Below are 27678 nucleotides of genomic sequence, written 5' to 3'. Positions count from 1 at the left end.
CCTCCAAATGTGTTAGGTCAATTCTCAGAATTCCTATCAATGATATTGGGAATTATGAATGTTGCAGCCCATATAGCTAGTGACCACTAAATTGCAGAGAACTGCTGTAGTATAAAGTGGCACACTATAAATAGCAGCTTAAAAGAGAAGCTGATGCTTGCAAGATCCTTTGCCAAATTAGTTGAGGAAGCCTCATTCATGCACACACCTTTCCTTTATTTGTATTGTAGAATGTAACTGTCTCTACTTTCTTAATTAAATTGTGTCTTAAATGTTTGCTCTGCAAGGACCAGTGACCTTTCAGATTGTTAATATTCATTCAGCATCAACTGTGTCAACAACATTTTTTTCCTCCGGACTTTGAGGTATACATTGTGGGCAAGGACAAAAGGTAGGCAGCAATGTATATAAATACAGCCTCTTGCTGAAAATCAAGCACCTTGAGGAAGTTTAGCAACAGAATAGGAAGGTAAGGAACAAACAGCATGCTGAGATTACAGAGCTATAGCACGTCATTCAAATTTTATTGGTTGGGAAACTAAGGTGTCTTTGTTTAAGCCTTGAGAAACTGGGTGGAGTGTGAGAATTACATCTTTTTGATTATTCATGATTTCTCTTTTCTTTGCCTCCCACAAAACAGAGCTTGGATAGAGCCTGCAATAAATTGGATTCTGATCTACTTCTTCCAAGATACCAAGGCTAAATACCTATCATGCTGTATCTATATACAGCTGTGCTTGGGCTTTTGATTCTTCTGCCCATGGTGGGCAGATTTTTCTTTCCTTATTTTTGGTTGGATCTGAAAAACATTATTGCCTACCTAGTAGTGGCATATCGATGCCACAGATACATGCAGGGCACTCCCCCTATCACTCTCCTAGAAATATTTTTGGCCAAAGTTAAGAAGTATTCAAACAAACCCTTGATTCTCTTTGAAGATGAGGTTTATTCCTACCAAGACATTGATAGATACAGCAATCAGATAGCCAGAGTATTGAAGGACTATGTCGGGCTGAAAGAAGAGGACACCATGGCTGTTTTTTTCAAGAACAGCCCTTCCTATCTCTCAGTTTTTATCGGCTTATCAAAGATTGGCTGTACCATGGCATGTATCAATTATAACATACGACTCAAATCTCTGATACATGCTCTGAAAACTTGCAAGGCTAAAGTTCTTCTATCAACTCCAGGTGAGAGAATCATGTAGGAAATACTTCCATAGAAAATAGTAATATGTCGTAACTACTGGAACTTTCTCTTCTTTTTGAATTGCATCCAAATATTTTTTTTCAACCCAGGGGGATGGGCAAAGTATTACCACAATTTTGGATTTTGCATTGGTAAAGTAAGTTTGGCATATGCAAAATGATTTCTTTTATATTAGTAGTAAATAAGTAAGTAAGATCTTTATTACGGTCAAAGACCAGCAATATATATTTGTTTTTACACTATATTAAAAAAATACTAACATTGAAATATAATTAAAAAGTATTGACATTAAAAGTAGATAATAACATAATGGTCCAAAGATTGTTAAAGGTATGTGCAGATAATTGGTATAAGATGGTACCATACTTCTGTAGCCAATTTTTTTCTTATGGACATTGCAGCAGCACAGAACTTTGCCACTGCATATGTGGTAACCGGGTTAGTGTCCTGGAGGAGGAAGCCTAGATAAAAATTGTCTGCCCTCTCTGGACATCTCTCTAATAAGGGGAGAATATATGCAGACCTACAAACTCTGTATAGCTTGCAGTGTAATAGTACATGTGAATTATCTTCCACTTCTCCTTTACCATATATACAAATGCGTTCAGCTATAGGTGTTCTCTTATACCTGCCCTGGTGGAGTGCTGAAGGAAGAATGTTAAATCTGGCTCTGAAGAAAGCTATTCTTTGTTTTGGGAAGATCAGGTCATTTAGATATCTTGCCGATTCCCATACACCCTGTTTGATTCTGTCCCTAATGTGGAGAGGCAACCTGTTTAGTTCTTCTTGAAACTCCATGTCCCTCATTCTATTGATTACTACTTGCTTTGCTTGCTCAAAGCCTAGGGACATTAAGAATAATGATGAGAGCCCATAAGAGCCCAGCTTGTGATCAACTGCTTGTTTCTAGGGGGAAGGGAAATTGTCAGTCAACACTAGTGGGGCAGTCCCTCTGGAAAGAAATGCATTTTAAGCCAATAAATGATCATCATCTTCCAGGCTCTTACTTGAATTTGAGGCATGCCTGTCTCAATTCTTAACTGGGCATTTGGAGTTCCATTGGGAGCAATTAAGATGGCTCGCAGGAATTTTGTTTGAATGGTTTCTAACAAGTCTCTCTTTGCAAGGATTCCTGTTTGTGCCCTGTAAATAATTTGTGCCAATGTTTTGGCCTCAAAAAGTTTTAAGGCAGCAGGTACTAACTGACCTGTATAAAAGAAATATTTGATTGCATTTGAGGACCTAATGGCTACTTGCAATGTGTGATCCAGGTGTGCCTTCCATGTCCCTAGCGAGTGGAAAACCACACCAAGGTATCTAAATGTTCTAACCTGTTCCAGACTATATTCTTCCAATTTCCATGAGTATTGGCTTGGTCTTTCAGCAAAAACTAAAATTTTTGATTTATCGAAGTTAAGGACCAGCTTGTTTTGCCTGCAATAGCTGAGTGTTGCCCTAATTGTTCTCTTCAGTCCTATGGGGGTTTGTGAAATGATAGCGGCGTCATCAGCATATAAGAGAATTGGCACTTTGCTTTGTGCTAGGTTAGGAGGATGGAAATCAGGGTTCTGTAGAAGATCAATCAGGGGATTAATATAGAAGTTGAAGAGGGAGGGGGACAGGATGCAACCCTGCCGTACTCCTTTTTGTACCCTTACTGAGCCGGTTAAACTCCCTTGGGGATTGCACCTCACTTTCAGGGTGGAGTTGGCATACAATTTTTGTATGAGGAAGAGGAGTTCTCTCTTCCTACCACTATCGACTATTTATCGATAGTGGTGCATTTTAACTTCTCCCAGAGGGTGATCCCGGATATTGAATCGAAGGCCTGTTCAAAATCCAGGAAGGCCACAAAAAGAGAGTTTTTTTTTTAATGTGTGTATTTTTGTACTAAATGGTGGAGTACCAAGATATGATCCACTGTCGATCTTCCTTCTCTAAAGCCGGCTTGTTCGTCTTTGATTATCCCCCCTGAAATTAGCCAATCTTGAAGTTTATAATTTAGGTGTTTGTCATACAGTTTACTAATAACACTTAGAAGACTAATGCGTCTGTAGTTGCCTGGGTCATTTCTATTCCCTTTTTTATAAATTGGTATGATAATTGCTACTCCCCAGTCTCTAGGCATATGGCCTGTTTTGTCTATAAATGTAAACAGTGATGCTAAAAGTGGAGCCCACCAACTGGCGTTCTTTTTAATTATTTCTGGCAGGACATTATCGGCTCCGGGTGCCTTATTAGCCTTTAGGGCTCCAATTAACCGGGATATCTTTTCTGGTGTAATAGGGGGCCTGTGAGGAGTGTGGTCCAAACTAGCTTGGCTCTCCTTGGTTACATAGTCAGGATCTGTATAAAGCTCCCTAAAGTACTCTTCCCAGGCATGAATTGGAACCTGATTTGTTGGGGGTAGGAGAGGTTTTCCCAGTCCCCTGGTGATGTACCAAAAAAGGGATGTATTTTTTGTCCTGACTGCCGTAATTAGTCTATGCTAAGACTCCTTCTGGACCGCACTTTTCTTTTCTTTTAGAAGGTTCTTATATTGTGCTTTCAGCTGCTTTAAGTAGTACGTGTGCTCCTTGGAGGGGGCACTTTTACTTTTCTTGTATTCCTCATTATATATCTTTTTTAGTTGAACACAATCTCTATCAAACCATTTTTTGTTTTTTGAAACTAGCATTTTGGGGTGAGCTAGTGATCTGTTACTGAGAACCTAATTCAAATTTAAAATTAAGGATTCAAACCCCTTTAGGTAAGATTCCCCACAGTTATTTCTTAATAGAGATGTACGTAACTCTATGGTTTCAGGGCTAACATCCATTTGGTAACTTCCTTAGCGTTTTTCTTGTTCCATTTAATTTTTACCTGGGTATTTTGAGTCTCTAACCTGGGTAGGTAGGCTGTGCCTGCCCTTAAGAGAATTCTGGTGCAATGTGAGAGTAAGGAGTATTGTATTATGATCACTTTCCAATTGCGAGTCTACCTCCATCTTCTGTAAGAACTTCAGGAGGTCATATGATATTATCCAGTAGTCAACTGTGGATTTTCTTCCTGCTCCCCAGTAAGTATATTCTGCTGGGAAATCGCCCCATGGGGACCGGTTAAGGATACAAAGATCCAAACGTTCAGTCATTTGTCTTACACATAAGCCTGCCCGATTAGCTTTAGGGTCTTTAAATTGTCTGGCATGCAAAGATTCATCTGTTACATTTTCATCATAGTGAATCTTAAACTGCTTATATAATGCTTGATCATTTGGACCCATCCTAGCATTTAAGTCCCCCCTATAATTATTAGCTTTGGGGAGTTTGGCTGAACAGCCAAGAATAAAATCTTCTATGCTGTCCCAAATCTTGTTAATCACATTATTCTTATTAAGTGGAGGAATATAGATATTGAAAAGCAATATCTCCACCTGTTTAAATAAGAGTAATGTAGTTACAACCCATGACTGGAAAGGTGGCAGTGGTACACATTTAAAATGCAAGGATATATTAACTAATGTACAATACCCCCTTTATCTCTCCCCCCCACACCTTGCTTGGGACAGCCGGAATTGAGTTAACCCAATAGCCATTTAACTGAATCTCTGCTGAGGCCCAGGTTTCCTGCAGGAAGAGGATGTCAAATTGTGATATATTCTCAAAAAAGAGTTGGTCTTTTGATGGGACAGACCAACCTGCTATATTCCAGGTTATAAGGGAGAGTGGGTCAACTTTTGGAGCTCATCAGGAAACTTGATTTATACAAAGGGAAGTTGTCTGGTTGTTACCATGGATTGAGGTGTCACCGCACACCGAATTGGTCTTCTTTAAAAATAGGGAGGACCCGTCTAGGTCATGTGTAGACTCTTGAGAAACTTATATCAGTATTCTGTCAGCATTGGATGGATTGATACTGTGAATTTATGTAGTAGGGAAGCATTCTCTCAGAGTACACCACTTGGTTTATTAAAAGTCACATTTACATTTCTCTATTAATAATCTCTCAATAGTTCCACTAACTTTAAATGTGATTGAATGAATGAACCTCTTTCTTCTTTTTCTCTTGCCTAGTACTATGACATAAATTGTCTTCTGAGATCAGGATGGTAAGTCCATAAGAACTGCAAAGACCTATGCAAAGTAGCATCTTACTTTCGTAGTTTTTGTGAGTCTTGTAAGTGAAATGGGCAACTATATAAATTTAAATAAATGAAGAAAATTAATCATTTTCTGAATGGCTTTCTATGATAATTTTGCAGGATACATGGAGATTTTCACATTAGACATGACATGGGATATTTCTGCATGAAATGGTGCCATTCCTACAGTGGCTTCACCCTATCTTTGTTCTCATTTTTCTTTTATGATTTCAAATGAAGTATAATTTTAGTAATAATATTTACCACCATTTTTCTGAACAACCACCTGAAATGGGATTTGGGGATAATGTTTTACAGCCAAATTTTTCAAGGCTACATCATTAGAAGGTATCACCACTGTTCTGTTTTGGCACTTTACTCTGATTCTAAAGTATATGGATTTTATTTTATCGTGTATAATCCCACTGCTATTTGGATCAACACAATATTTTGCAAAACCTGTTTAATCTCATTGTTATTGATGATGGTATTTTATTCTCAATGATTTAGAACCATTTTTGTGCTAGCTGGACTAGTACGTTATTATTCCAATTCTTGCCTTTTTTTCCCTTTGTATTATAACTTCAACATGATCTTCATGGTGTTAAAGTTACGTAGCAAGTTTTACACTTCCCCCAAAATTGATATTTCTATCTATCCATGACATATGAAAATACACTGCTCTCAGTGAAACATAGCTCCAAAAGCAATATTCTTTTCATACATTTTTCCTAATTAATTTAAAGGAAACAGTTGTATATTATAAGTACTATAAGATAACCATCTTACTTTATTATCAGATTTTGAATTGATAGAACATTAGTTTGCCATGGGTTAATGATGTATATGTTCAGCTTGACTATAATTATATATTGAATGTAACCATTAAAATGCCCAAAGAACTATAACACAACAATAAAAAAATAAATGTATTCAAACTTGCAGCAAATGGAATATTGATATACTTAGGGTGACCAGACGTCCCGCATTTGGCAGGACAGGCACTCTTTTTCATAATTTTTCCCGCGTCCCGGGCCATTCTCAAAAGATTCCGCTTTTTAATTTTGGCGCCTTCTTCGATCGCTCGATCCCCCGCCCATCCACTGCCGCTTGCATGGGTGGGGTAGCATAGCGAGTGAGCGGGTGGATGGGCGGTGGAGCGAGCTTGCCTTTTCAGCCCCACTTCCACCCAGACAAGCCATGGGAAAGTCTCCGCCTCTCCGAAAAGAGCCACCTGAGTGTGTGGCCCTCGGCGGGGTCTGGAAGCAGCGCCTTTCTGCCAAAGCATCCCTCACGCACTTCGGGGGCCAGTGGGTGAGGCGAGCACAGCGGCCGGAGACTCCTCCGCGGGACTCCTTCCGGCTCCGTCTGCTTCCCAGCCTGTCCCGGCTCTCCTGACTCCTGGGGCCGCCGCTTCTCCGAACTCACCCAAAGAGAGTAAGTGATGAGCATGGGCGGGGTAGCATAGCGAGTAAGCGGGTGGATGGCGATGGGATAGCCGCCAGAAGCCTTCCTGCCCACCACCGGCTGCACTGCAGCTGACTCGCCCCGGGCGAGCTGGAAGGCTTTTGGGCGTCCGGGCAAGAAGAGCCACGAGTAGATGGTGGTGGGATCCGCCATACTTCCTGCATAACACCTACTCTCTCCAGACTTGTTTTGATGAGCGCGGGGTGACTGACAGTAGTTTGTGCCGCTCAAACTATCATCAGTCGCCCCGTGTTATAAGATTAAGATCTCTTGAATTAGATTCCGGCTGATGCGGCGGGCAGCGCAGATTGCAGCAGGGACGGCCACCGATTGCAGCCCGATTGCACCAGGGGCTACGCTGGCGGGGATGGGCAGGGGGGATGGGACTGGTCCTGCTAAGGTTGCGGAGGACGTGCCTCTTGTCGGTCGAGGCATCGGCTGCCCTCCATTCTTCTGCCTTATCTCTCCGTCTGTCTACCTTTGTGTTGGGAAAGAGGAGCGGAGTGGGAAAGCAAGACGGATTGCCATTGTCAGTTGCCAGGCTTCCAGCAGGTTGGCTGGACACTGCCCCTGTGCTCCCGCCCAATAGCAGCAGCAGCAGGGCTGGCGCCTGAGTGTATGACGGAGACACCCACAGCCTTCTCCAGCTCACTGATTCTCCCCAACCCCGTGATTTTCCTCCTTTCCAGCTGGGTGGCGGGAGCACCTGGGATCTCCCTAGGTCAAAGCTGAGAGGAAGGGGGGGAGATTCCATATGAAGGCATCCCGAGGCTCTACTTTAACCCATGCACGAAGTTTGGGGGGGGGATGCATCTTTTCCCTGGCTTCTCCGAGCTTTGTTCCTCCCACTTTCGCTCCTTCAGCTGGAGACAATTACATACACCCCCCCCCCAAAGAATCCCAGGCATACAAACAAGCAGCTTCCCCACCATGGGCTTTGTTCTTAACCAAAGGCAGGCAAAGGGAATAGAGAGAGGCGCCGGCGAGGCTACCTTTTGCGGGGAGAGCAGGAGCTTGGCCAACCGTGGAAAGGTGCCCCGGGGCTGAGATCCAAGGTGTGCTTAACTAGGCGAGGAACTTGTGCAGATGCGCCGGGGCGTGGGAACTGAGGAAAAGAATAGAGAGGGGGGCGTGTGGAGAAGAAGAAGTGTGCCGAGCTGTCATCAGAGCAGGCCAAGCTCCTGCTCTCCCCGCAAAAGGTAGCCTCGCCGCCGCCTCTCTCTAGAGGCGGCGGCCGTCCCTGCTGCAATCCGCGCCACCCGCCGCATCAGCCGGAATCTAATTCAAGAGATCTTAATCTTATAACACGGGGCAACTGACGATAGTTTGAGCGGGCGCGGCCGGCGCAAACTACCGTCAGTCACCCCGCGCTCATCAAAACAAGTCCGGGGAGAGTAGGTGTTGGGCAGGAAGGCTGGCGGCTCCCGGGCGGCGATCCCACCATCATCCGCTCGCGGCTAGGTGAAAGCCAGGGAAAAGATGCACATGCTCAGAGGCCAGGGTGACGCTTGCAAAGGAGAGATGCGAGAGGCGCTGGGATTGGTTAGAATCGGATGAAGCTTGACTTTGGAAAGGTTGGGGGGGGGACAAGCGAAAGTGAAAGCCCCAGAAAGTGATGCAACCAAGAAGAGTTTTGCAGTGTTCCACGACCTTCCCCCCTCGGGAAAGGAGGGTTGGGATCACAGGCACCTGACTCTATTCGCTTTGGGTGTGCATCATAATGTTGTAAGCTGCCCGGAGTTACCTGTGTGTGAGGTGGGCTGCCCTATGCATTTGCGTGTTTGCGCTGGAGAGAGAGTGAAAAAGAGAGGGAGAAATAATTATATTTATTAGATAGATCAGTGTTTCTCCACCTTGGAGACTTGAAAGAATTCTGGGAGTTGAAGTCCATATACTTTCAAGTCTTCAAGGTGGAGAAACACTGAGGTAGATGATAATGAGATGAGGGAGGGAGAGGGAGAGAGAGAGAGAGAGAGAGAGCATAACTAGATAGACAGATAGGCAGGCAGATAGACGGATGGATAGAGAGAAAGAGAGAGAGATAGGTAGGCAGTCAGATAGACGGATGGAGAGAGAGAGGGGGAAAGAGGGAGAGGGATACCATAACTAGATAGACAGATAGGCAGGCAGATAGACAGACAGACGGATGAACGGATAGAGAGAGAGAGAGGATATGCATAATTAAGGTGACCAGACGTTCCTAGCGAGGCCGCGGGCTGGCAGTAACCGCCGCGGCCTAGTTCCCCCCCCCAGTCAATGGTGTCCCTCTTTACCAATCTGAAAATCTGGTCATCTTAGATATACTCTATATTACTTGTTAACACCTGAATTAAATATTTTTCAACAAAGAAGCATGCAAAAGACATGAAAGCTATTCAATCATTCTTTTTATATTTAAAAAATAAAATAATATTCCAGACTGGCTTCTTTTTCCATTCCTCTTTCTTGCTTTCTCGCTTGCTTGCTAGTCCTAGCACACAGATTTTATGTATATGTCTTCATCCAGTTTCATATAATAAAATAATCAGGACAAAAGGACTATATTATACATTTTTGCTTAGGAGTATTTAGTGTTTCTAAGAATGCAAGATTAAAGTGCTATTCTTTACATTGTCTTTGCAGAAACTTTGCCATGTTTTCCCTTTGTTCTAGTGTTTATGGAAGAGGCTCAAAAAGAGATTTCCAAAAATAAGGCAGTAAATTCAATCAAATATTTTTTTCTTTCCTTTTTCAAGATTTAAAAGATGCCATTGAAGATGTCCTGCCTACTTTAAATGATGAAGGGATATGTGTTTTCTATCTGAGTGATGATTCCCCAACTGAAGGTGTAGAGCCACTACTCAAACGGATCAAATTAAGTTCTGCTGAATCAGTGCCATTTTCCTTCAGAGCCAATGTAACAGCTAAATCTGTATGTCTATATATTTTCACCTCTGGGACCACAGGTGAGGAACATGAAAGGTGGAATGGTTGCTGGGAGACCTAGAAGGATAACATAGGGGGATGAAATACTTTCTGTTGACTTCTGCTTGTATGATTGCATAGTTTTTATGATATGCATAGCCTAGATTAGGGTTAGGTAATAAGTAACAAAGTTAGGTAAGAAGTCATTTTTCTTTTGTGTCTGCAAAGCTTTCTGCTCACCTGACATCATCATCATGCCCACCTGACCACCTTATATCATCATCATCATCGTCGTCGTCGTCGTCGTCATCTGATGATGCTGTTGAATGGAAATTGGCATGTTGCAAAGCTTTAGTTCATTGATCTGTGCTTTTTTTTTTTTTTTTTGCTAGTGAGTGCTTTTGAAATATCAAAGTCATATGATCCCTATGTCTGCATGGAATCAAGCATACAATCATGAAATTGATTGTAAATTATCATGTCTTGCTTTTTCTCCAAATTCATTGCATCCTTTATTTTTTCCCCTCCCTTTTCACTTTCCTCCAGGACTCCCCAAAGCTGCTACCATTTCCCAGAAGAAAGCAATAATGGGGTCCCATCTGCTTTACCTGTCCGGTGTCCATAACAAAGATGTTGTTTATTGTCCACTTCCTCTGTACCACTCAGCTGGATTCCTTGGGCTTGTGGCAACCATAAACAGGGGTAGGCACAAAAGACCAGGGAGCCTGGAATACACATAGAGACCTTCACCCACAGAGTATTATCAAGAGACACAGAGCTCTTATATCAGCTTATATCTTATATATAATAGCATCCACAGAGAACATCACAGCCTGCCTCAGATGCTTTCCCAGCAAGCTAATAATAACTCTGCATGAAAGAGTTAAGAAAAATAGGATGAGGCAAGCAGGAAGACGTGAAGGTTTATACTATTGTGTCAATTATTAACCAACCTTGATACAGTAATGATGTATAGATAGTCCTAACTTACAACAGTTCATTTAGTGACCATTCAAAGTTACAACATCCCTGAAAAAAGTGACATGATCATTTTTCATATGACCATTGCAGCACCCGCATGGCCACACGATCAAAATTCAAATCTGTGGCAACTGACTCATATTTATGGCAGTTACAATGTCCTGGGGGCATGTGATGCACTTGTAAGGAGTGCAAACTCCTTACAAGCAAAGTCAATAGGGGAGCCAGATTCACCTAACAACCATTTTGCTAATTTAACAACTGCAGTTTCACTTAATAACTCTGGCAAGAAAGGTCATAAAATGGGGCAACATTTTGCTTAGCAGATATTTTTAGCTCAATTGCAAGTTGAGGACTATCTGAACATTTCCAGTATTCTGACACAAAAATAACATAAATATAATCTCACAATAAATATATAATCTCACATAAATATAATCTCACAAGCATCCGGGTTCAAATCCCAGAAGGCTATGGCAAAGTGATGAGAGCTAAATAGCTTGAAATAGATCTGTACTAATTTCTCTTTATTTCTTTGTTGATAAATATAAATTTAACACAATACTACAATAAAAAATACATGTGCCAAGAACACTTTAACTAGATCTTTGGCAGATTCAGAAGAAAACTTCTCACTCTTGGAGCAGTTTTGTAATGCAAACTTATATATTTGTAAGGCAGAAAATGGCATGTCATTCTATGAATGTTAATGCTGGGAGTTGGAGGAGGAGTAGGAGTAGGAGTAGGAGGAGGAGTAGGAGGAGGAGTTTTTCTTGTTTGAACCATAGGCCACATCAAAGTATACATGAATTTCATGGACTGATAAATATTTTAGCAGTATTCCTTTTCTACGGTTATGTCATTTATTTATTTATAATTATTTACATCCTATCTTTATAATTTTTATAAATCAGCTAAGATAAACATATCTAACATGCCAATATTTTCCTACAACAACAACTCTGTGAGATAGGTTGGACTAAGAGAGAGTAACTGACACAAAGTCACCCAGCTGGTGTTCAAGGATAAGGTGAACTCACAATCTCCCTAATGGAAGGACATGAGAATTGCATCCCTTTTAGTTTGCTAATTTATATACTGAAATATTTGTTGCAAGTTATTCCTAATAGGTAATTCTATTCATAGTATCAGTCTTATGGAACACTTAAAGTGGTGAACGCTACACAGCTAAACAAAAAAGCAGAAAACAACTTGTAAATCACTTGAATAGTGGGTGGATAGATCGGTGGATCAAATAAGTGTGTATCAAATATTTGCTGATCACAACCATATAAATTGTAAAAAATATATAAAAGAGCCGAGGTGGCGCAGTGGTTAGGGTGCAGTACTGCAGGCCACTTCAGCTGACTGTTATCTGCAGTTCGGCGGTTCAAATCTCACCGGCTCAAGGTTGACTCAGCCTTCCATCCTTCCGAGGTGGGTGAAATGAGGATCCAGACTGTGGGGGTGATATGCTGACTCTGTAAACCGCTTAGAGAGGGCTGAAAGCCCTATGAAGCGGTATATAAGTCTGCTATTGCTATTGCTATATATAGACCTAAATGGCCTATTTCTTGCTAACATCCCAACCTATTTGGATATCTGATTGCAGAAGAATGACATTCACAGAAGCAGGAAACTTGCAGAGAAAAAGACGCCTTAATTTATATATTTATTTATCTGATTTATATCTTGACTTTGTCCTCTTCAAATGTCCTGGAGCCAAATCATTTTAGGCCTTTTTAAGCAACTTGGGGAAGATGTAATTGAAAAGTTGCAGGGTGGAGCGTTTCAGCTCAGGGTTGTAATCTAGTGATCACATAAACTTCCAGAACTTTCTCTCTTTCTGTAAGGAGCTACATGTGTTTTGAGGCCCAGGTTCTCTGTTTCTCATTACTGGGATGACTGCAGACGTTATCATGTCACTGTGATTCAGTATATAGGAGAAATGATGCGCTACTTGTGTAATGCACCAAAGGTAATTGATAAAATGGACTAATACTTCAAAAAAGTATGTTACAATGAAGAATAAGGGATTGCTTGCCAAATTGTACGTAGCAGTGTCCAGGAAATATAGATATAAATCTAGAAGAGAACTATGCTTGTATCATATTTTAGAGACCTAGGCCCAGTTTGTCATGAATGCTGAGCCTGTTTCTGTATTCCTTTCTTCTGTATCCATTCCTTCTCCCTTCATGTAACTCAATTCCCTCCCCCATTTCCTATTTCATGAAAAATTGATAATTATACTTGCAAGCAGCAGGTTGTAGAACAGATATATATATATATATATGTATGTATGTATGTATGTATGTATGTATGTATGTACGGTATGTATGTATGTATATATATATATACATACACATACATACACATACACACACACACACACACACACACACAAATACATATGTATATATAAATCTTATCTATTATAGAGGTAAAAGGAAAAAAAAGAATGTTAGCATTACTAATCTTTCACAGAAGAATAGTATTGTATCTTTATATGGGAATATATAGTTTAATACAGGTAGACTGATGCTATGGTGCTTGCATCCATGTGGACGCTGCCGGGCCCATGAGTGTGCTGCTTGCATCTATGTGGACGCTGCCGGTCCTGTTCCAACCGTATCAGAACTCACCACTGTTCTTTTGTATATTCCTCATAAGAAGGGTCTCAGTAGCTTGCAAAACACTGAAAAGGAGCTTTGGGATATATGGAGGTAAAACAAAGAAAAGTATTCTAAGAAAGATGCCTAGGAGTTTAAAAATTGCTGTCTGATACCAGCAGGTTTAGGGTTGCTTAGCTTTGTTTTTGTATGACAAGTTTGATTTGAAACTGGCCAGTTCGAAGGCTGAAGGATTACAGAGAGTTTTCAAAAGCAGAAATATGTGTAGGGAGCTTAGTAGATGACAACAATTTATCTGTTGAGGAGCATGGATGGAATAGTCATTGTTTCAGCAACAGAAAATAACATGTTTCCTAAGAATAATTATTTGGTTATAAATGCTAGAATATGGTAGTTCCTAATATTTCTGCTAGTCTGTAGTCCCTGTTACTTGCTCAGAGATGATATTCAAGTTAATATTAAGGTATTAACCAGAATTTGAAAACCAAACCTGTTTTATTTATCTACCGGTGCCATGGATTTCTATCTGTTTAAATTAAAGGCATCATTGTTATGCAACTGTAGTCTGAAATAGATAAAATCTCCTCATAGATTTTATAGACTAATTGTAAACATTCCTTATGGACTGTCACTCCTTCACACCATCTTGTAGGATGTTCTTCAAGCAATCTCTTAAAAAACTGGCTCACTGCCTGATCAATTGGCATGGCCACTGCTAGTACAGTATTTCTTTTGGAGAATTCTAATTTCCTTGATGTCTCACCTTGCAGAGAGATAATGACCGTGACCATAGGGTAAGACTAGCCATTGGCAATGGAATGCGGATAGAGGTTTGGAAGGAGTTCCTAAATAGATTTGGACCCATCAAAATCCGTGAAGTTTATGGAGCTACTGAAGGAAATGTTGGATTCTTTAATTATGTAGGAAAAGTTGGAGCAGTGGGAAAGTCCAATTTCTTTCATAAGGTAATGAGAAGTTCTTAGGTCTGTAAATAGATAAAGAAAATATCTGGGCCACTTCTAGCTACCTAGACCTCTAGCCTGTGTATACATAGAATATAGGGTCATAAATTACATATTTAGAAGTACTTGAAATGTAATTGGAGTATTTTAAGAAAAAGAAATAAAGGCCCCAAACCCAGCATTTTCAATCTTCTCTCTGAGTTTGTGGAACTGTCTGAGGCCAAATTCTCTTCTCCCCTCAACTTTTGGTATCATTAGTCTCCAAAGGCCACATGACTATCATTGGAATAAATTAGGTTTTCTTGTTTTGGAGATCTTTTTTTTTTTTAATAGTACATTAGGCTCCCCAGGAGTGGAATTTTTCAGAGAACACGGATTGGTCAGCTATTGGGAGAATGATGCTAGTTCTAATGTTTTACTCCAAGTATATCTCAGACAGAGGCTCTCCAGGGAGGTCTATATATGACTGCTTTTTTGCTGCAGCAACAGTAGAAAAATGTTAGGGTAGCTTCTGAAGAAACTGCTAGCTCAAAAATCCTCCTAGGCAAACCCCCCCGAGGATGCCTTAATTGGTTGGATGTAAGCAGTGGGTGTCTGTCCATCTGTCTGTCCATCTGTCTGTCTATCATCTATTATCTCCCACCTTTATTACTTTATAGGTAATTCAAAGTGGTAAACATATCTAATATTCCTTCCTCATCCTAATTTCACCACCACAACAAACCTGTGTGGTGGGCTGGGCTGAGAGAGATACTGGCCCACGGTTACCCAGTCAGTTTTCATGCATAAGGGGGAACTAGAATTCACAGTCTCCCAATTTCTAGCCAGCACCTTCACTACTACATCAAAAGGCAAGGGTGGGATGCCTGATGGAAGTGCATCTCCTCTTGCCTATTACAAAACATCTGAGAAAACATCAATCCAAAAATACCTGATTCTCTGCCCCACTACATCACAAGATTTGTTCAGAGGATAAAGGGAAAGGCTTTAGCTTTGTAGGGTTTAGCTAGGCCTCTTTATCCAGCATGAAGTTTCTTTGACTCATTAAATCCATACAAACCTGTCATGAGGGCCTGTTTGGGGCTCATATTTCTACTTGTCTGTTCAATTTCAGAAAATGTTCAACTATGAATTTGTGCAATATGATGTGGATGCAGATCAGCCTGTGAGAGATGAGAAGGGGCTCTGTATCCCAGTGCCTACAGGTATGTTTTGAGATAGATGGATAAAAATTTTTAGACTTATTTAAGATAAATCAGACTTTTCATTGTCAAGAATTCACCCCATAGAAAGAGATATGGCCTTTAGTGTAATCTTTTCAAACCTGCGCCTCCCAATCAATTGGGCTTCAATTGATTCAAAACTTGAACCAATTGAATGGCTTCAATCAATGGTTTCAAAACTGCAATAAATCCCAGGCAACGTCAGGTATATGGCAGAGTTTCCCACCCTTTCCTGCTTTGCAGACCGGCAGGTGAGGAAGAGGGGATAGTTCTGTGTGACAGCCATAACACACATGTGCAGCCCCATGCACATGTACCCACTATTCACACAAATGGAGCACACATGCACATGCTTTCCCATTGCTCAAGCAAGTGCAGATGCCTGTGAATGTTCACCCAATGCTTCCATGGCCCAGTTGCAAGCAGCTCATGGCCCATTAGCAGGTTGCAGGCTAGGAATTGGGGACCCCTGGTCTATGGTATTTAGTAATATGGTGCTATTGGTTGTTTGTTGTGAGACAATCATTTATTGATTCTACTTGATTCCCTTTTCTTGTTATAGGACAGACAGGTTTAATGGTGGTAAAAATAAGTAAGATTATCCCATTTGAAGGCTATGCAGGAGATTATGGAAACACAGAGAAAAAAATTCTCCATAATGTCCTGAAGAAAGGAGACAGTTATTTTAATACTGGAGATCTTTTGAGGGAAGACCATGAAGGTTTTATCTATTTCCATGATCGAGTGGGAGATACTTTCCGGTGAGTCTCACTATTCATTCAGTTAGTAAATTGGATCTGTAGTTTTGCTTATGTGGAGTAAGATACCGAATGGGCCATGATTCATTTGTGTTCACTGTTACTTTATGTCTTTTTATTGCAGTTAAAAATTTGTAATTTATTTGATTGAGGAAAGTACTGTCCAAAGATAGAGAACCAGTTTGGTCTAATGGTTAAGGCACCAAGTTAGTGATGAATACTTGGTTAATCCCCTCAAAACTGTGGATCCTGCAATGATGATGGTGGAGGAGGAGGAGTTCAAAGATGCTGGCTAATCCTTAGATAACTAATCTAGGATTTTGATTCAGTGAATTTGATTAATGAAATATCCAATATGAATCAAATCTCAAAGCAAAATAATCTCAAAGCAGAAACAAAGAGCTTTAAGAACCAAATTATTGTGTTTTTGTTTTTTTTTGCTATCCTACAATACACTATATCACTGTATTTACATTGTGGGAATGTGTGAACCAACTCCCAGATTTCCCCAATGAGCATACATCATAAAGTTGCTAGGGCTGAAAAATACTTTTTTAATATTTTTTAATATTTTGAGAAATCACAATGAATGCCAAATAACAACAGAACTATAAACCTACAACCCCCTATCTATGGCACCAACACATACAGGGTACTAATGATGGCCCAAGTCTGGTAATAATTGCCTGCAAGGAAACAAGCAAGCTCAGAGACCACTAAAACCTAACATTTCAACAAGGAGCTGCACAGGTGATATTCAGCCAGTTCTGACAGGTTCTGGAGAACAGGTAGCAGAAAGTTTGAGTAGTTTGGAGAACCGGCAAATAGGCTGGACCCACCCCAGCTGCCTCCCAGCTGATTTCTTTTGTTGCCCTGAACAGGAGAATGGAGCTGGAAAGCAGGTTAGTGGGGTGGGGAGGGAATGGGTATTTTGCAGTATCCCTTCCCCTGCCACGCCCACAAAGCTATGGCCACAAAAGTATACCACACCCATAAAGCCACGCCTACAGAACCAGTAGTAAAAACTTTTTGAATCCCACCACTGATGAGCTGCATATATTCTTTTCTAATGTATAATATATTTTGTTAGATTTTATGTGTTGATGATCTAATCCATGTTTATATTATAATCATCAATGGTTTGCTCCATGAACGTGGTTAACAAAGTAATTATCACTCATTTTCTTTTAACCTTCTCTCAGCCATTAAGTAATATTTTCCCTGATCATAAATCCAGAATGAAATCTTGTGAGTGAAGCCATCTACAGGAATATCCAAATGCTAAATAATACATTATTAATACAGTCTATCAACCTATGAAAGAAATAAATCCCTCCTGTTTTGACAGCTGGAAAGGAGAGAACGTGGCCACCACTGAGGTTGAGATGACATTGGCAGTTTTGGATATCATTGAGGAAGTCAATGTATATGGAGTACCAGTGCCAGGTGAGTTTGAAACACCTATACACTCTTCTACACACTCTTTCCAATGGACATTTAGAAATCTGATTTGCAGAAGATTCTTAATCTGGTTACTGGATTTACCCATTTAGAGGGCTTGTGTAATATCCTTCCTCATACATTCACCTTAATCCTAACCCTATTGATTTATTTGTCAACTGGTATGCCTCCTCAGCCATAGGGAGGGAGCTTATTGAACTTCCAGGTGTTCCATAGGGCTGGAACTGCAATAGAAAAGGGACACTTCTAAGGACCCATAAGGTGACAATGTTTAAAAGAAGGAACCTGGAATGTGCCTCCAAGGAAGTCTCAGGGAGAGGCAATCCTTTAGTAACCAGGCCCTGTGGCAAGTAGAGCTTTAAAGGTGGTACCAGTACAATTATGCCCTGAAGGAAACTGGAAGCTAGTGGAGTTCGTGGCACGACATAACCGCGAACGTCAAAAGTGCGCCGACAAAACTGCGGCGCTAAAATCGCGATGCCAACAGCGTGCCGACAACAGCGCATCGACAACAGCGCGCCGACAGAAGCACGATTTAAGTTAAGGTAAGGTTTAGAGTTAGGTTTAGGGTTAGGTTTAGGGTTAGGTTTAGGGTTAAGTTTAGGGTTAGGTTTAGGGTTAGGTTTAGGGTTAGGTTACAGTGTGCTTCTGTTGGCGCGCTGTTGTCAGCGCGCTTTAGCGCTCATTCGTCTCCGCGGTTTTGACGGCGCGGTTTTGTCACCGGGCTTTAGTCGCACGCGCTTTTGTCATACGCGCATTTGTGGTGGAACCAGTGGAGCTAGCATTGCAGGGCGTGTAACATAAGCAACCTTGAAGCCCAACCCAATGGTCTTCAGAACTCAATATAGAACACACTGCAGTATTGTAATCCAAACAACAAAGTGGTCAAGACATTAGAATCTGGAACATATTCATATTTGTAATAATCTGCTCTTATTGCATTGTCTGACAACTATTTGGCACCCTTTTTTAGGGTGAATTGAGCCCTTTTAGGTAGATTGGGGGGGGTCAAATGTTTCCCTTTAAGATCATTAAGAGGAATATGCTGGAATTTGTCAGACAAAATAGCTGAAAGCTGCTTTCCAGTCTTAAAGCAAATACTGCATAGGTTTTTAGGGCAAAGTCTGGGCAATTTGATCCTGTTGCACCTCGGGAATCGGCAGTTTCCTCATGACTGTGATCATATATTAAGTCCATGTCTATCCATTTCCATCACAATGGAATGTATAGTGGAGTGTTATGTAATTCTTTCCTCCTTGAGATAAAAGCTTGTCTCTTCTTGCTTTAAAGAGGTGATGGTTCAACCATTCCTCAAAAAGGCATTAGATTGAATTGTACTGGACAATGTTTGTCCAATCTCCAATCTTCCTTTTTAGGGAAGGTTGTTGAGAAGGTGGTCATTCACAGTGGTGGGATTGAATTTTTTTTACTACCGGTACTGCGGTCATAGCTTGGTGTGGCTTGGTGGGCATAGCTTATGGGCATGGCAGGGGAAGGATACTGTAAAAACTCCATTCCCACTTCACTCCGGGGGAAGGATACGGCAAAATCCCCAATCCCTCCCAATCAACTGGGACTCGGGAGGCAGAGAATTGATGGGGCCAGTCAGAGGTGGTATTTACCAGTTCTCTGAACTATTCACAATTTCCGCTATCGGTTCTCCAGAACTGGTCAGTACCCGCTAAATACCACCTCTGGTCATGCAGAAACTTTAGAAGATCATCTTTGTTTTGAATTATTGTAACATGATTTACATGGGGCTGTCCTTGAAAAGCATCTCAAAAGTTCAGTTGGTGAAAAATTTAGCTGCATGGGAAGTTATATGCACTCCATGATCAGTGCATGTTATACCTCTGATCTGCAAACAACATTAGTTGCCCATTTGCTTCTGGGTTCAACTCAAGGTGTGCTAATAACTTATAAAGCACTACATGAAATGAGATGAGGTTATTTGAGAAGCCCCTTCTCTCACACTGTATTTACTGTTGATCTCCGGGTGCGCTTCAAGGTGCTACTTATCACCTATAAAGCCCTTCATGGTAGTGGGCCTGGGTACTTGAGAGACCACCTACTGCCAATTACCTCCACTAGACCGATTCGATCGCATTGATTAGGCCTCCTCCGAATCCCATCTTCTAGCCAGTGCAAAGGCTTATTGGGTTTAGGCTTCGGTTCGCCTTTACTTTTGAGCAAATTAGTAATAGGTAGAGCAATGTCGGCAAAAGATGGAATAAATTGACGGTAGAAATTAGCGAAGCCCAAAAATTTTTGCAATTGTTTACGAGTTTTGGGAGCGTCCCATTCAGTGACCGCCTTCACTTTTTCAGGGTCCATTTCAACGCCATCAGGGGAGATACGGTAGCCCAGATAGTCAATAGTAGTTTGGTGAAACTCACACTTAGACAATTTGGCATACAGGTTGGCAGCACGGAGTTTTTTCAAAACAGTGCGCACCAGATTGACGTGGTGGTCGTAAGAGCGGGTATAAATGAGGATATCGTCCAGATACACGATAACGCCCTTATAGAGATGATCGTGTAGGATCTCATTAATAAATTGCATGAATACAGCAGGAGCCCCCTGTAGGCCAAAAGGCATAACCCGGAACTGGAAACAACCAAGAGGGCAGTTGAATGCGGTCTTCCATTCGTCCCCTTCCTTAATGCGTACTCTATAGTAAGCTTCTCGCAGGTCTAATTTTGTGAAGATGCGGCCCTTCCCCAGTTGCGCCAACAAGTCCTTCATCAAGGGGAGTGGGTAGAGGTTCTGAGTACAGATCGCGTTAAGGTTGCGAAAGTCACAACATAAACGAAGAGAGCCATCTTTCTTCTCACGAAACAGCACAGGGGCCGCCACCTTGGGTCGGGCCGGTTCAATGAAACCACGTTTCAAATTTTTGTCAATGAAAGAACGCATCTCCTCCATTTCCCTGGGTGACATGGAGTAAATGCGGGGTTTTGGGAGTTTGACCCCGGGCAAAATGTCAATGGAGCAATCAGTAGGCCTGTGGGGGGGTAGAATGTCCGAAGATTGCTCGCTGAAGACTTCCTTAAGATCCAAATATTCTTTCGGAATTTTCTCTTCTCTGCAATCCTCTCCTGCCCCCTAGCGGCTACTTCAGGAACGTTAGTGACGTCAGGTTGGTTTGGAGAGCCCTCCTCCACTGGAGGCACTTTCGAGCGAATACGCAAGCGGCCTGTCCGCCAATTTATGTGAGGGTTCCACTTCCGGAGCCATGGGATGCCCAAAATAAGTGGTCTGTCCATGCCAGGTGCGACCACAAAAGAGATTAATTCAGTGTGGGTACCCATTTTCATTTCCAAAGGCTCAGTAAAAAAATGGGCGGCCCCCCCCGCAACCGATCCGTCTATCTGGCAAAATACAAGCGGTGTTTTTAAAGTGCGCAATTTGATGCCCAATTTTTCTACCATTGCTGGGTTGATCATGGACCGGGAACAGCCGGAATCCAGTAAAGCTAGGAGGGTGGCAGGTGTCCCTTCAGGAGGAACTTTTAATTCAATAGGGAGAAGAAGGGGCCCCTTGTTTGAACTCACCCAGTGAGGTGAAGTGTCGTCATCAGAGTCATCAGAAGAAGAGGAGTTAGCATCCGCGTCATCCTTCAATGGCTGGGCAAGAGGAGGGGGGTTGGTTTCTCCCGCGAAAGCCGTTTCCTTCTTTTTCTTTTCAGAGCCTCTTGCAGGTTTCTCTTCACGTCTGGGAGGGGGTTGGGCTGAGAGAGGCAATTTAGCCCGACAGTCGGGGGCGGTATGCCCAAGCTTGCCACAGCGAAAACATGTTAAAGGTCTGGAGGGGCCAGAAGGGGGCCCTCTCGCGTCGCCTCGTCGTTTGGAAAGCGATTGAGTAGTAGGAGGGGGGAGGGACTTGGCAGCCCTTTCTTTCCGCTTCCTTTTTTCTTCAGTGGCATAACGCAGACGAATTAAGTCAAGCTCAGCATCAGCAGCATGCTCAAACCAAGTGATTAAACGTCTCGGCAGGTTACGATTGACACATTGTTGATAAATGTCAGCGTTCAAGCCTTCAGCAAATCTGTCCAGAAGCGCATCCTCCCCCCAGCCTCTCATGTACTGAGAAAGACACTGAAATTCCTGGATGTATTCGGCGACAGGTCTGTCGTCTTGGTCAAAAGTTAAAAACTTCAATTTGTTTCGCTTCTCAGTTAACGGGTCATCAAAACGTTGACGGAAAGCTGCCATAAAACGGTTGAAATTCCCCAAGAGGGGAGAACCAGACATATGCAAAGCAGTCGACCACGTAGCCGCCTCACCATCCAAAGATAAAAGAACCATTCTGACCCTTAAAGTGTCAGATTCAAAGTCCCGGCCATAAATCTCCATGTAGTTAAAAACCTGCATAAGAAAGGAGGGGAGGCTAGCAGAAGCCCCATTAAAACGCACAGGCAAGGGAGGGATCTTAGCCATACGATGTCTTCGGGGGGGAGCCTGGGGGGGAGGTCCCCTTTGGTCAGCAAAACCTCTAGCCGCAGGGGGTGACACGGGCCGAGGGGGGGGTGGGGGAGAATCCTGGCGTGGGTAACGTTGCCAATTTCTCCAGTCTCTTTCCTCCTCCCCCCTTCTCTCTTCCAAAAATGTTTGACCCCAATAATCAGGTAATTCACTTCGCTGGGGTTTTCTCACGGGGCCCTGGTGCTGATAACTTCTCCATTCTCCTTCATCACCCCTTTGGCTCCAATATTCATGGAACTCACCCGCCTGAGGTTTTCTCATGGCCCCTGGCTCCAGCGAAGTTTGTTGAGGTGGTCTTTGGGTGAGTCCAGCATTCCAGCTTGTCTCTATTTCTCTTTGCCCCACTGAAGTTGACCAACGGGGTATGGGGGAAGGTTCAGGCTGACTGGAAATTTGCAGTTGAAATAAATCTTCGTGCAAAGGTCGGTCAGACGGGCTGGGCTGGTGTAAAGAAAGGTCGGGAGGTCCCAGTTCACTGGAATCCGTGCCTCCAACGGCGCCTTCCTCCTCTCTGGTCGGAGAAGACATTATTTCCCTTCTCGGTAGACGTAAATCTCCTGGAAAGGGATATTTTCAGATTTTGCTTCTTGTCACGCCCCACTCCACTCCATAATTAGGAAAGAAGACCAAGAGACTCCATGGGTTGGAAATCCAAAGTACTTTTACTAATTATAAATGGTAAGCGAGCAGTAGTGAAGCAAAATCTGAATAATATGGCGCGAAAGCAATTGATATATAGCAAAGCCCGTTCCCCCCCCTTAGGATCAAAGCTCCAGTACAATCATAAGTCCTTCAAATGTCAGGTGTGAGATAACTTCAAAAAGACAGGCCAAGATGGAATGTGAAGGCCGTTGATGCAGGCGGGAAACACGTACGCATGCGCAATCCCAACGACTGGTACATCCTAGAACATTCCTCCAGCAGTCCTCCAGCACATCAATTAAAACCCTCCCACATACACGCCCCCCCCTTCCCGTTTCATGGCAGCTGAAGCAGCAGCAAAGCAGAAGCTGACATACCCGGAGGAGAGCCTTCTCGGTGGCTGCTCCGTCCCTTTGGAACAAACTCCCCGTGGAGATTTGGACCCTCACCACCCTCCAGTCCTTCCGCGCCGCTGTAAAGATCTGGCTGTCCCGGCTGGCCTGGGGTTAAGATTGTAGCCCCACTCGAATTATGCGATTGTTGTGTTTTCTTTTTAACATGCTGTATTGTCTATTGTTTGTCTTTTCCCCCTCCCTTTTTTGAATTGTGAGCCGCCCTGAGTCCCCTCAGGGAAAAGGGCGGCATACAAATAAAGGGAAAACAAAAACAAAAACAAACTCACTGCACCAGATCTGGCAAGAGGGGCATCCTCCAGGTCCCATGAGCCAAGGAGTGTCATTTGGACCAATTATAGCTTCCATGTGGTCTTCCAAGAGTAGCCACATGCAGAGCAGTATTACAATAGTCTATACACAAGCTGACTAAGCTATTCATACTGTGAGAAGTATCTTCCAATCCAAGAAAGATGTAATTGGCACTAAAGAGAGATGTGTACAAAGCCCTTCTGGTGATAGCTGTCACCTCTTCATTGAACAGAAGTCAAATGTAACTACATTTTAGTTACATAATAAAAATGGGTATTTTGTGATATGGGAAGTAGTATGATAAGGCTAAATCATAGCATCAGTCATGATCTGAGCATGAGATATTGTCAGCTTCATGGGGACAGAAGATAGAATGAGGGTCACCAGGCCATTTTGGTGTGGCTTCATAATGAATGAAAGTTGCTTTGCATGTAGCCTTATTGTCAATTATCCCATTCTGGTTTGTTCCAGGGCATGAAGGAAAGATTGGGATGGCAGCTATACGGCTGAAGGATGGGTGCCCGTTTGATGGAAAGAAACTGTTCATACATACCAAGGATTATCTGCCTAGCTATGCCATACCCCGCTTCATTCGTATCCAGGTGAGAAATCGTTGATTTATGCTCTTGCTTACCATTAGAAAAAATAACTTAAAACCACATACTTCAGCATCTTAAAGTATAATAGAAGTGCTGATGCCAGTCATAATATTAGTGGAAAGGAAGTAAATGTAGGTTTGATTTTATTTAAAAAAAGAACAACAATAACTGGAATAAATTATAGTAAGAATTGCTAGCAATGAAAGTTATCAACTGAATCTGCATGGAGTTTCTTTGCTTTAAAAATACTTTCACTTTTTTTAAAAGTAGAAGTATATTGATTATTTATGAGTTGTAGTGGTTAGAGTACAGTACTGCAGGCTACTTCTGCTGATTGCCACCTGCCTGCAATTTGTCAGTTCAAATTTCATCAGGCTCAAGGTTGACTCAGCCTTCAATCCTTCTGAGGTGGGTAAAACGAGGATCCAAATTGTTGGGGGCAATACTCTGACTTTGTAAACCATTAAGAGAAGGCTGTAAAGCACTGTGAAGCGATATATAAGCCTAAGTGCTACTGTTATTAAAAAATCATAGCTAGGAATAAAAATGGAAGTGGGTTGGTACCGGTTCCCATTGGTTCGGGTGAACTGGTAGTGGCAATCATGACTGGGTTCTTGAACTGGTAGGGATGGCAGGCTGGTCATGCCCCTGAACCATGGTCGCCCATGCTGTTTGCCGGCATGTTTTTTTGTCATTTCATAATGTTCTGGGTATGTGCACCACAATTTAGAGGCAACTGCACATGTGCAAGCAATGTGCAGCAGGCGTGCACATGAGCAAAGTGAGCAGCACATGCACAAATGCCACAGTAATGCCGGCAGCAACCCACCCCTGGAGTAATGAAAATAAAAAGTGTATATAAATTCACTTGAGATGAATTTTAGCAAGGCAAGGCAATGCTGAAAATGGGGAAAGCCTTGGGCAAAGGTTGAAAAAGACAATTTGATGATGCTTGTGGGGAGTGGAGGAGATGGGGGGGACAGGTGAAGATATCACAAAGGGATGCCAGAGGAGATACAGGAGACGGGATAGAGAAGATTAAGGAAGGCAGTAGCCCATAATAAGAACTGAAGAAGGCAGGAGGAAACCTGGGTAAACACAGTAAAAGCAAACAGCAAGCAGAAAACACTGAATGAAGAGTAGGAAGACTGGGAGAAACAAACTTGCATATTTTGCATTCCTGGTACAGTCAAAGATAAGCATATCTCTGTGCTCAGGTTACCTGCCTCTAAGCTTGAAGAAGGCAAAAAAGCATTCATCCCCTTTCTGCAATTCAGCATGAAAATGTCCTAGTTACTCTTTAGTATATGACATATACTAATTTTTAATTTTTAAAGATAATCTGTCCTCAATATCTGTGACCTATTAGTTGTGCAATCGGATAGGTGGTGTAAACAGCTGTTCTTAATATCCCCAACATTTGATCATTCGTGCCTCACTACACAGTAAGAAGGCAGTGTGATGGATTTTCTCGTGGGGAAATAACACTCGTGGGGATCCATCGAACAGTTTCTTTCATTTGTCTCTCACTAGAAGAGTAAGGGAAGAAAAATTCCCTAGCTTTGTTAATGAGGCAGGGCAATACTGAAGGACAAATTCCTGTCTCTGTTTTCACTGCTGCCTTATACTTCCTGCAGGAAAAGTTGGAGATCACAGGAACTTTCAAGCAGTGCAAAACTCAGCTGGTGAGTGATGGATTCAATCCTGCCACCATCAGTGATCCCCTTTTCTTCCTGGATGGCTCAGAGAAGAACTACATACCCATGACTGAGGAGATCTACTGCTCCATTTTAGAAAATAAAAGAAAACTCTGAAGGAAAATTCAAAGAGGAGCTTAGCAGTGTTGCTTGAACAGCTTTAGAAGTGGCAAGATCTCTGATTGCAGCCATTCATGTTTTGATTTTGCTCAAGAAGGAAAGATATATGGCCAGAATATTAATTCTTCTTAATGTATTTGTATATTCTTGAGACATCTGTTTAATCCAGTAGCTGGGAAATTTTTGGAAATAATAATAAAATGTTGCCATTTTCTCTTGCCACAAGAAACATTTACTTTGGAGTGAAGCTTATTCTCAAGAAAGTATTTGGGAAGGTTAATTCTTTTCCTTCAGCACCATTCCACATCCTGCTTTGTATCCAATGTGGGAGAAGTTATATCAAAGGAGGCTCAAAACATCAATATATTATTAAAATTCACATCAATACATGTTCATGCACATGTCTAACATTCCCCCCTCCTCAAAAGCACTCATTTCTAAACTCAGGTCCTGTCAAAATACCCCTTTGTATATTATTATTTTAAAATATATTTTAATATCAATGTAATCTAGCAACCAATCTTGGACAAGAGAGGCCTGGATTCAAATTACCATTTGAACTGTATGCTCACTGGATGAATTGGGCCACTTTTTCTCACCTTAATCGATCTCATAAGCCTGCAATTAAATGAGTAAAATATGGGAGGACCCTCATCACACTTTTGTATCCCATCTCAAGGAGGGAAAAAAGGGATATTGTAATCTTCACCTTGACAAACAAGATCAAAACAGCCACTTCCACAAATATTTTAGATTTTTTTTAAAAGTGAGAACTATATTGCAACAACCAGAGAAACATGATACTCAAAGCACAACTGTAGTGTGCTTTCATGCTTTTCTGCTCATCCATCTGAGAAGTATAAATCTGTTTCAAATTCAATCTGAAGTTCAAATTGAATAAAACTCAGGAGCGTTCCTAGTTAGAAGTACCTCTTATGGGCAGCCTAAGCCTATAAGAGATACTCTGATGCTTTCTAGAAGTGATGGGAGAAATTCTCCCAGAACTCCTAAAAGGAGATTACCATTGGAGTTTGTGCTATAAATTAAGAGATGTAGATCTATTTTTTGTAATCTAATCTAAGATTTTGACAATGCACATCTATTCTTTCTGTTCAGACTTCAATGGAAACAATAGACATATAAATATAATTTTATCATCCTGAGAGAATAATATTCATAATTCCAACAGCAATTATGTGAAGAGAATATTTGATCATGAAATCAATTTGGTAAATCAATATGTTAATCATTTATTAACATAAAATAATTTATTTCCTGCTTCTTCTATTTTTGAAACTATTGTACAGGGGATGGTCATCATATAGACAGAGCTGAGCAAACAGTAGATTGTAGCTGTGATCATAATTGCAATTGAACAGCCATAACCATTTACATAGGCATTTATCAAAAACTTACATTTCTTGAAAAGGGAAATGGGGGGGGGCAGATCTTCTGAGAACCTTTCAAATTCTTCATCTTGAAAACCGAATTAATACTTTGCCAAAGTATTGATCATGTTATAAGGAATAACTTGGGATTACAAGAATTCTAATGCATCTTTGCTCCACTGACCCAACTCCAACCCAACATGTCCCAGGCCAGAGAGCCACTTTTTTTGCTTTGATTTCTGACTCCATTTCAGTCCCAGCTTATGTTGAGGTAGCCTTAGGATAGCCTTAGTTGTATTATTTTCAAATTGTATTATCACTTTTCCCAA

General features: G+C 41.8%; 1 protein-coding gene across 1 annotated transcript; it reads left to right on the top strand.

The window, feature by feature from the left end:
* Nucleotides 1-712: 712 nt before the first annotated feature.
* Nucleotides 713-26190, top strand: LOC106556643 (long-chain fatty acid transport protein 2-like). Its single transcript, XM_087713695.1, has 10 exons — nucleotides 713-1190; nucleotides 9532-9741; nucleotides 10247-10402; nucleotides 12535-12659; nucleotides 14082-14276; nucleotides 15388-15478; nucleotides 16059-16257; nucleotides 17603-17700; nucleotides 24017-24147; nucleotides 25782-26190. The coding sequence occupies exons 1-10, from the start codon at nucleotides 713-715 to the stop codon at nucleotides 25956-25958; spliced, it is 1860 nt and encodes a 619-aa protein (XP_087569821.1). The 3' UTR covers nucleotides 25959-26190.
* Nucleotides 26191-27678: the final 1488 nt, after the last annotated feature.

This window comes from Thamnophis sirtalis, unplaced genomic scaffold, assembly GCF_051295495.1.
Source record: "Thamnophis sirtalis isolate CommonGarterSnake01/CBP01778 unplaced genomic scaffold, rThaSir2_p1.2 scaffold_4, whole genome shotgun sequence".
Lineage (NCBI taxonomy): Eukaryota > Metazoa > Chordata > Lepidosauria > Squamata > Natricidae > Thamnophis > Thamnophis sirtalis.
Note: the sequence above shows the minus strand (reverse complement) of the source record. Positions and strands in the feature narration are given on the sequence as shown.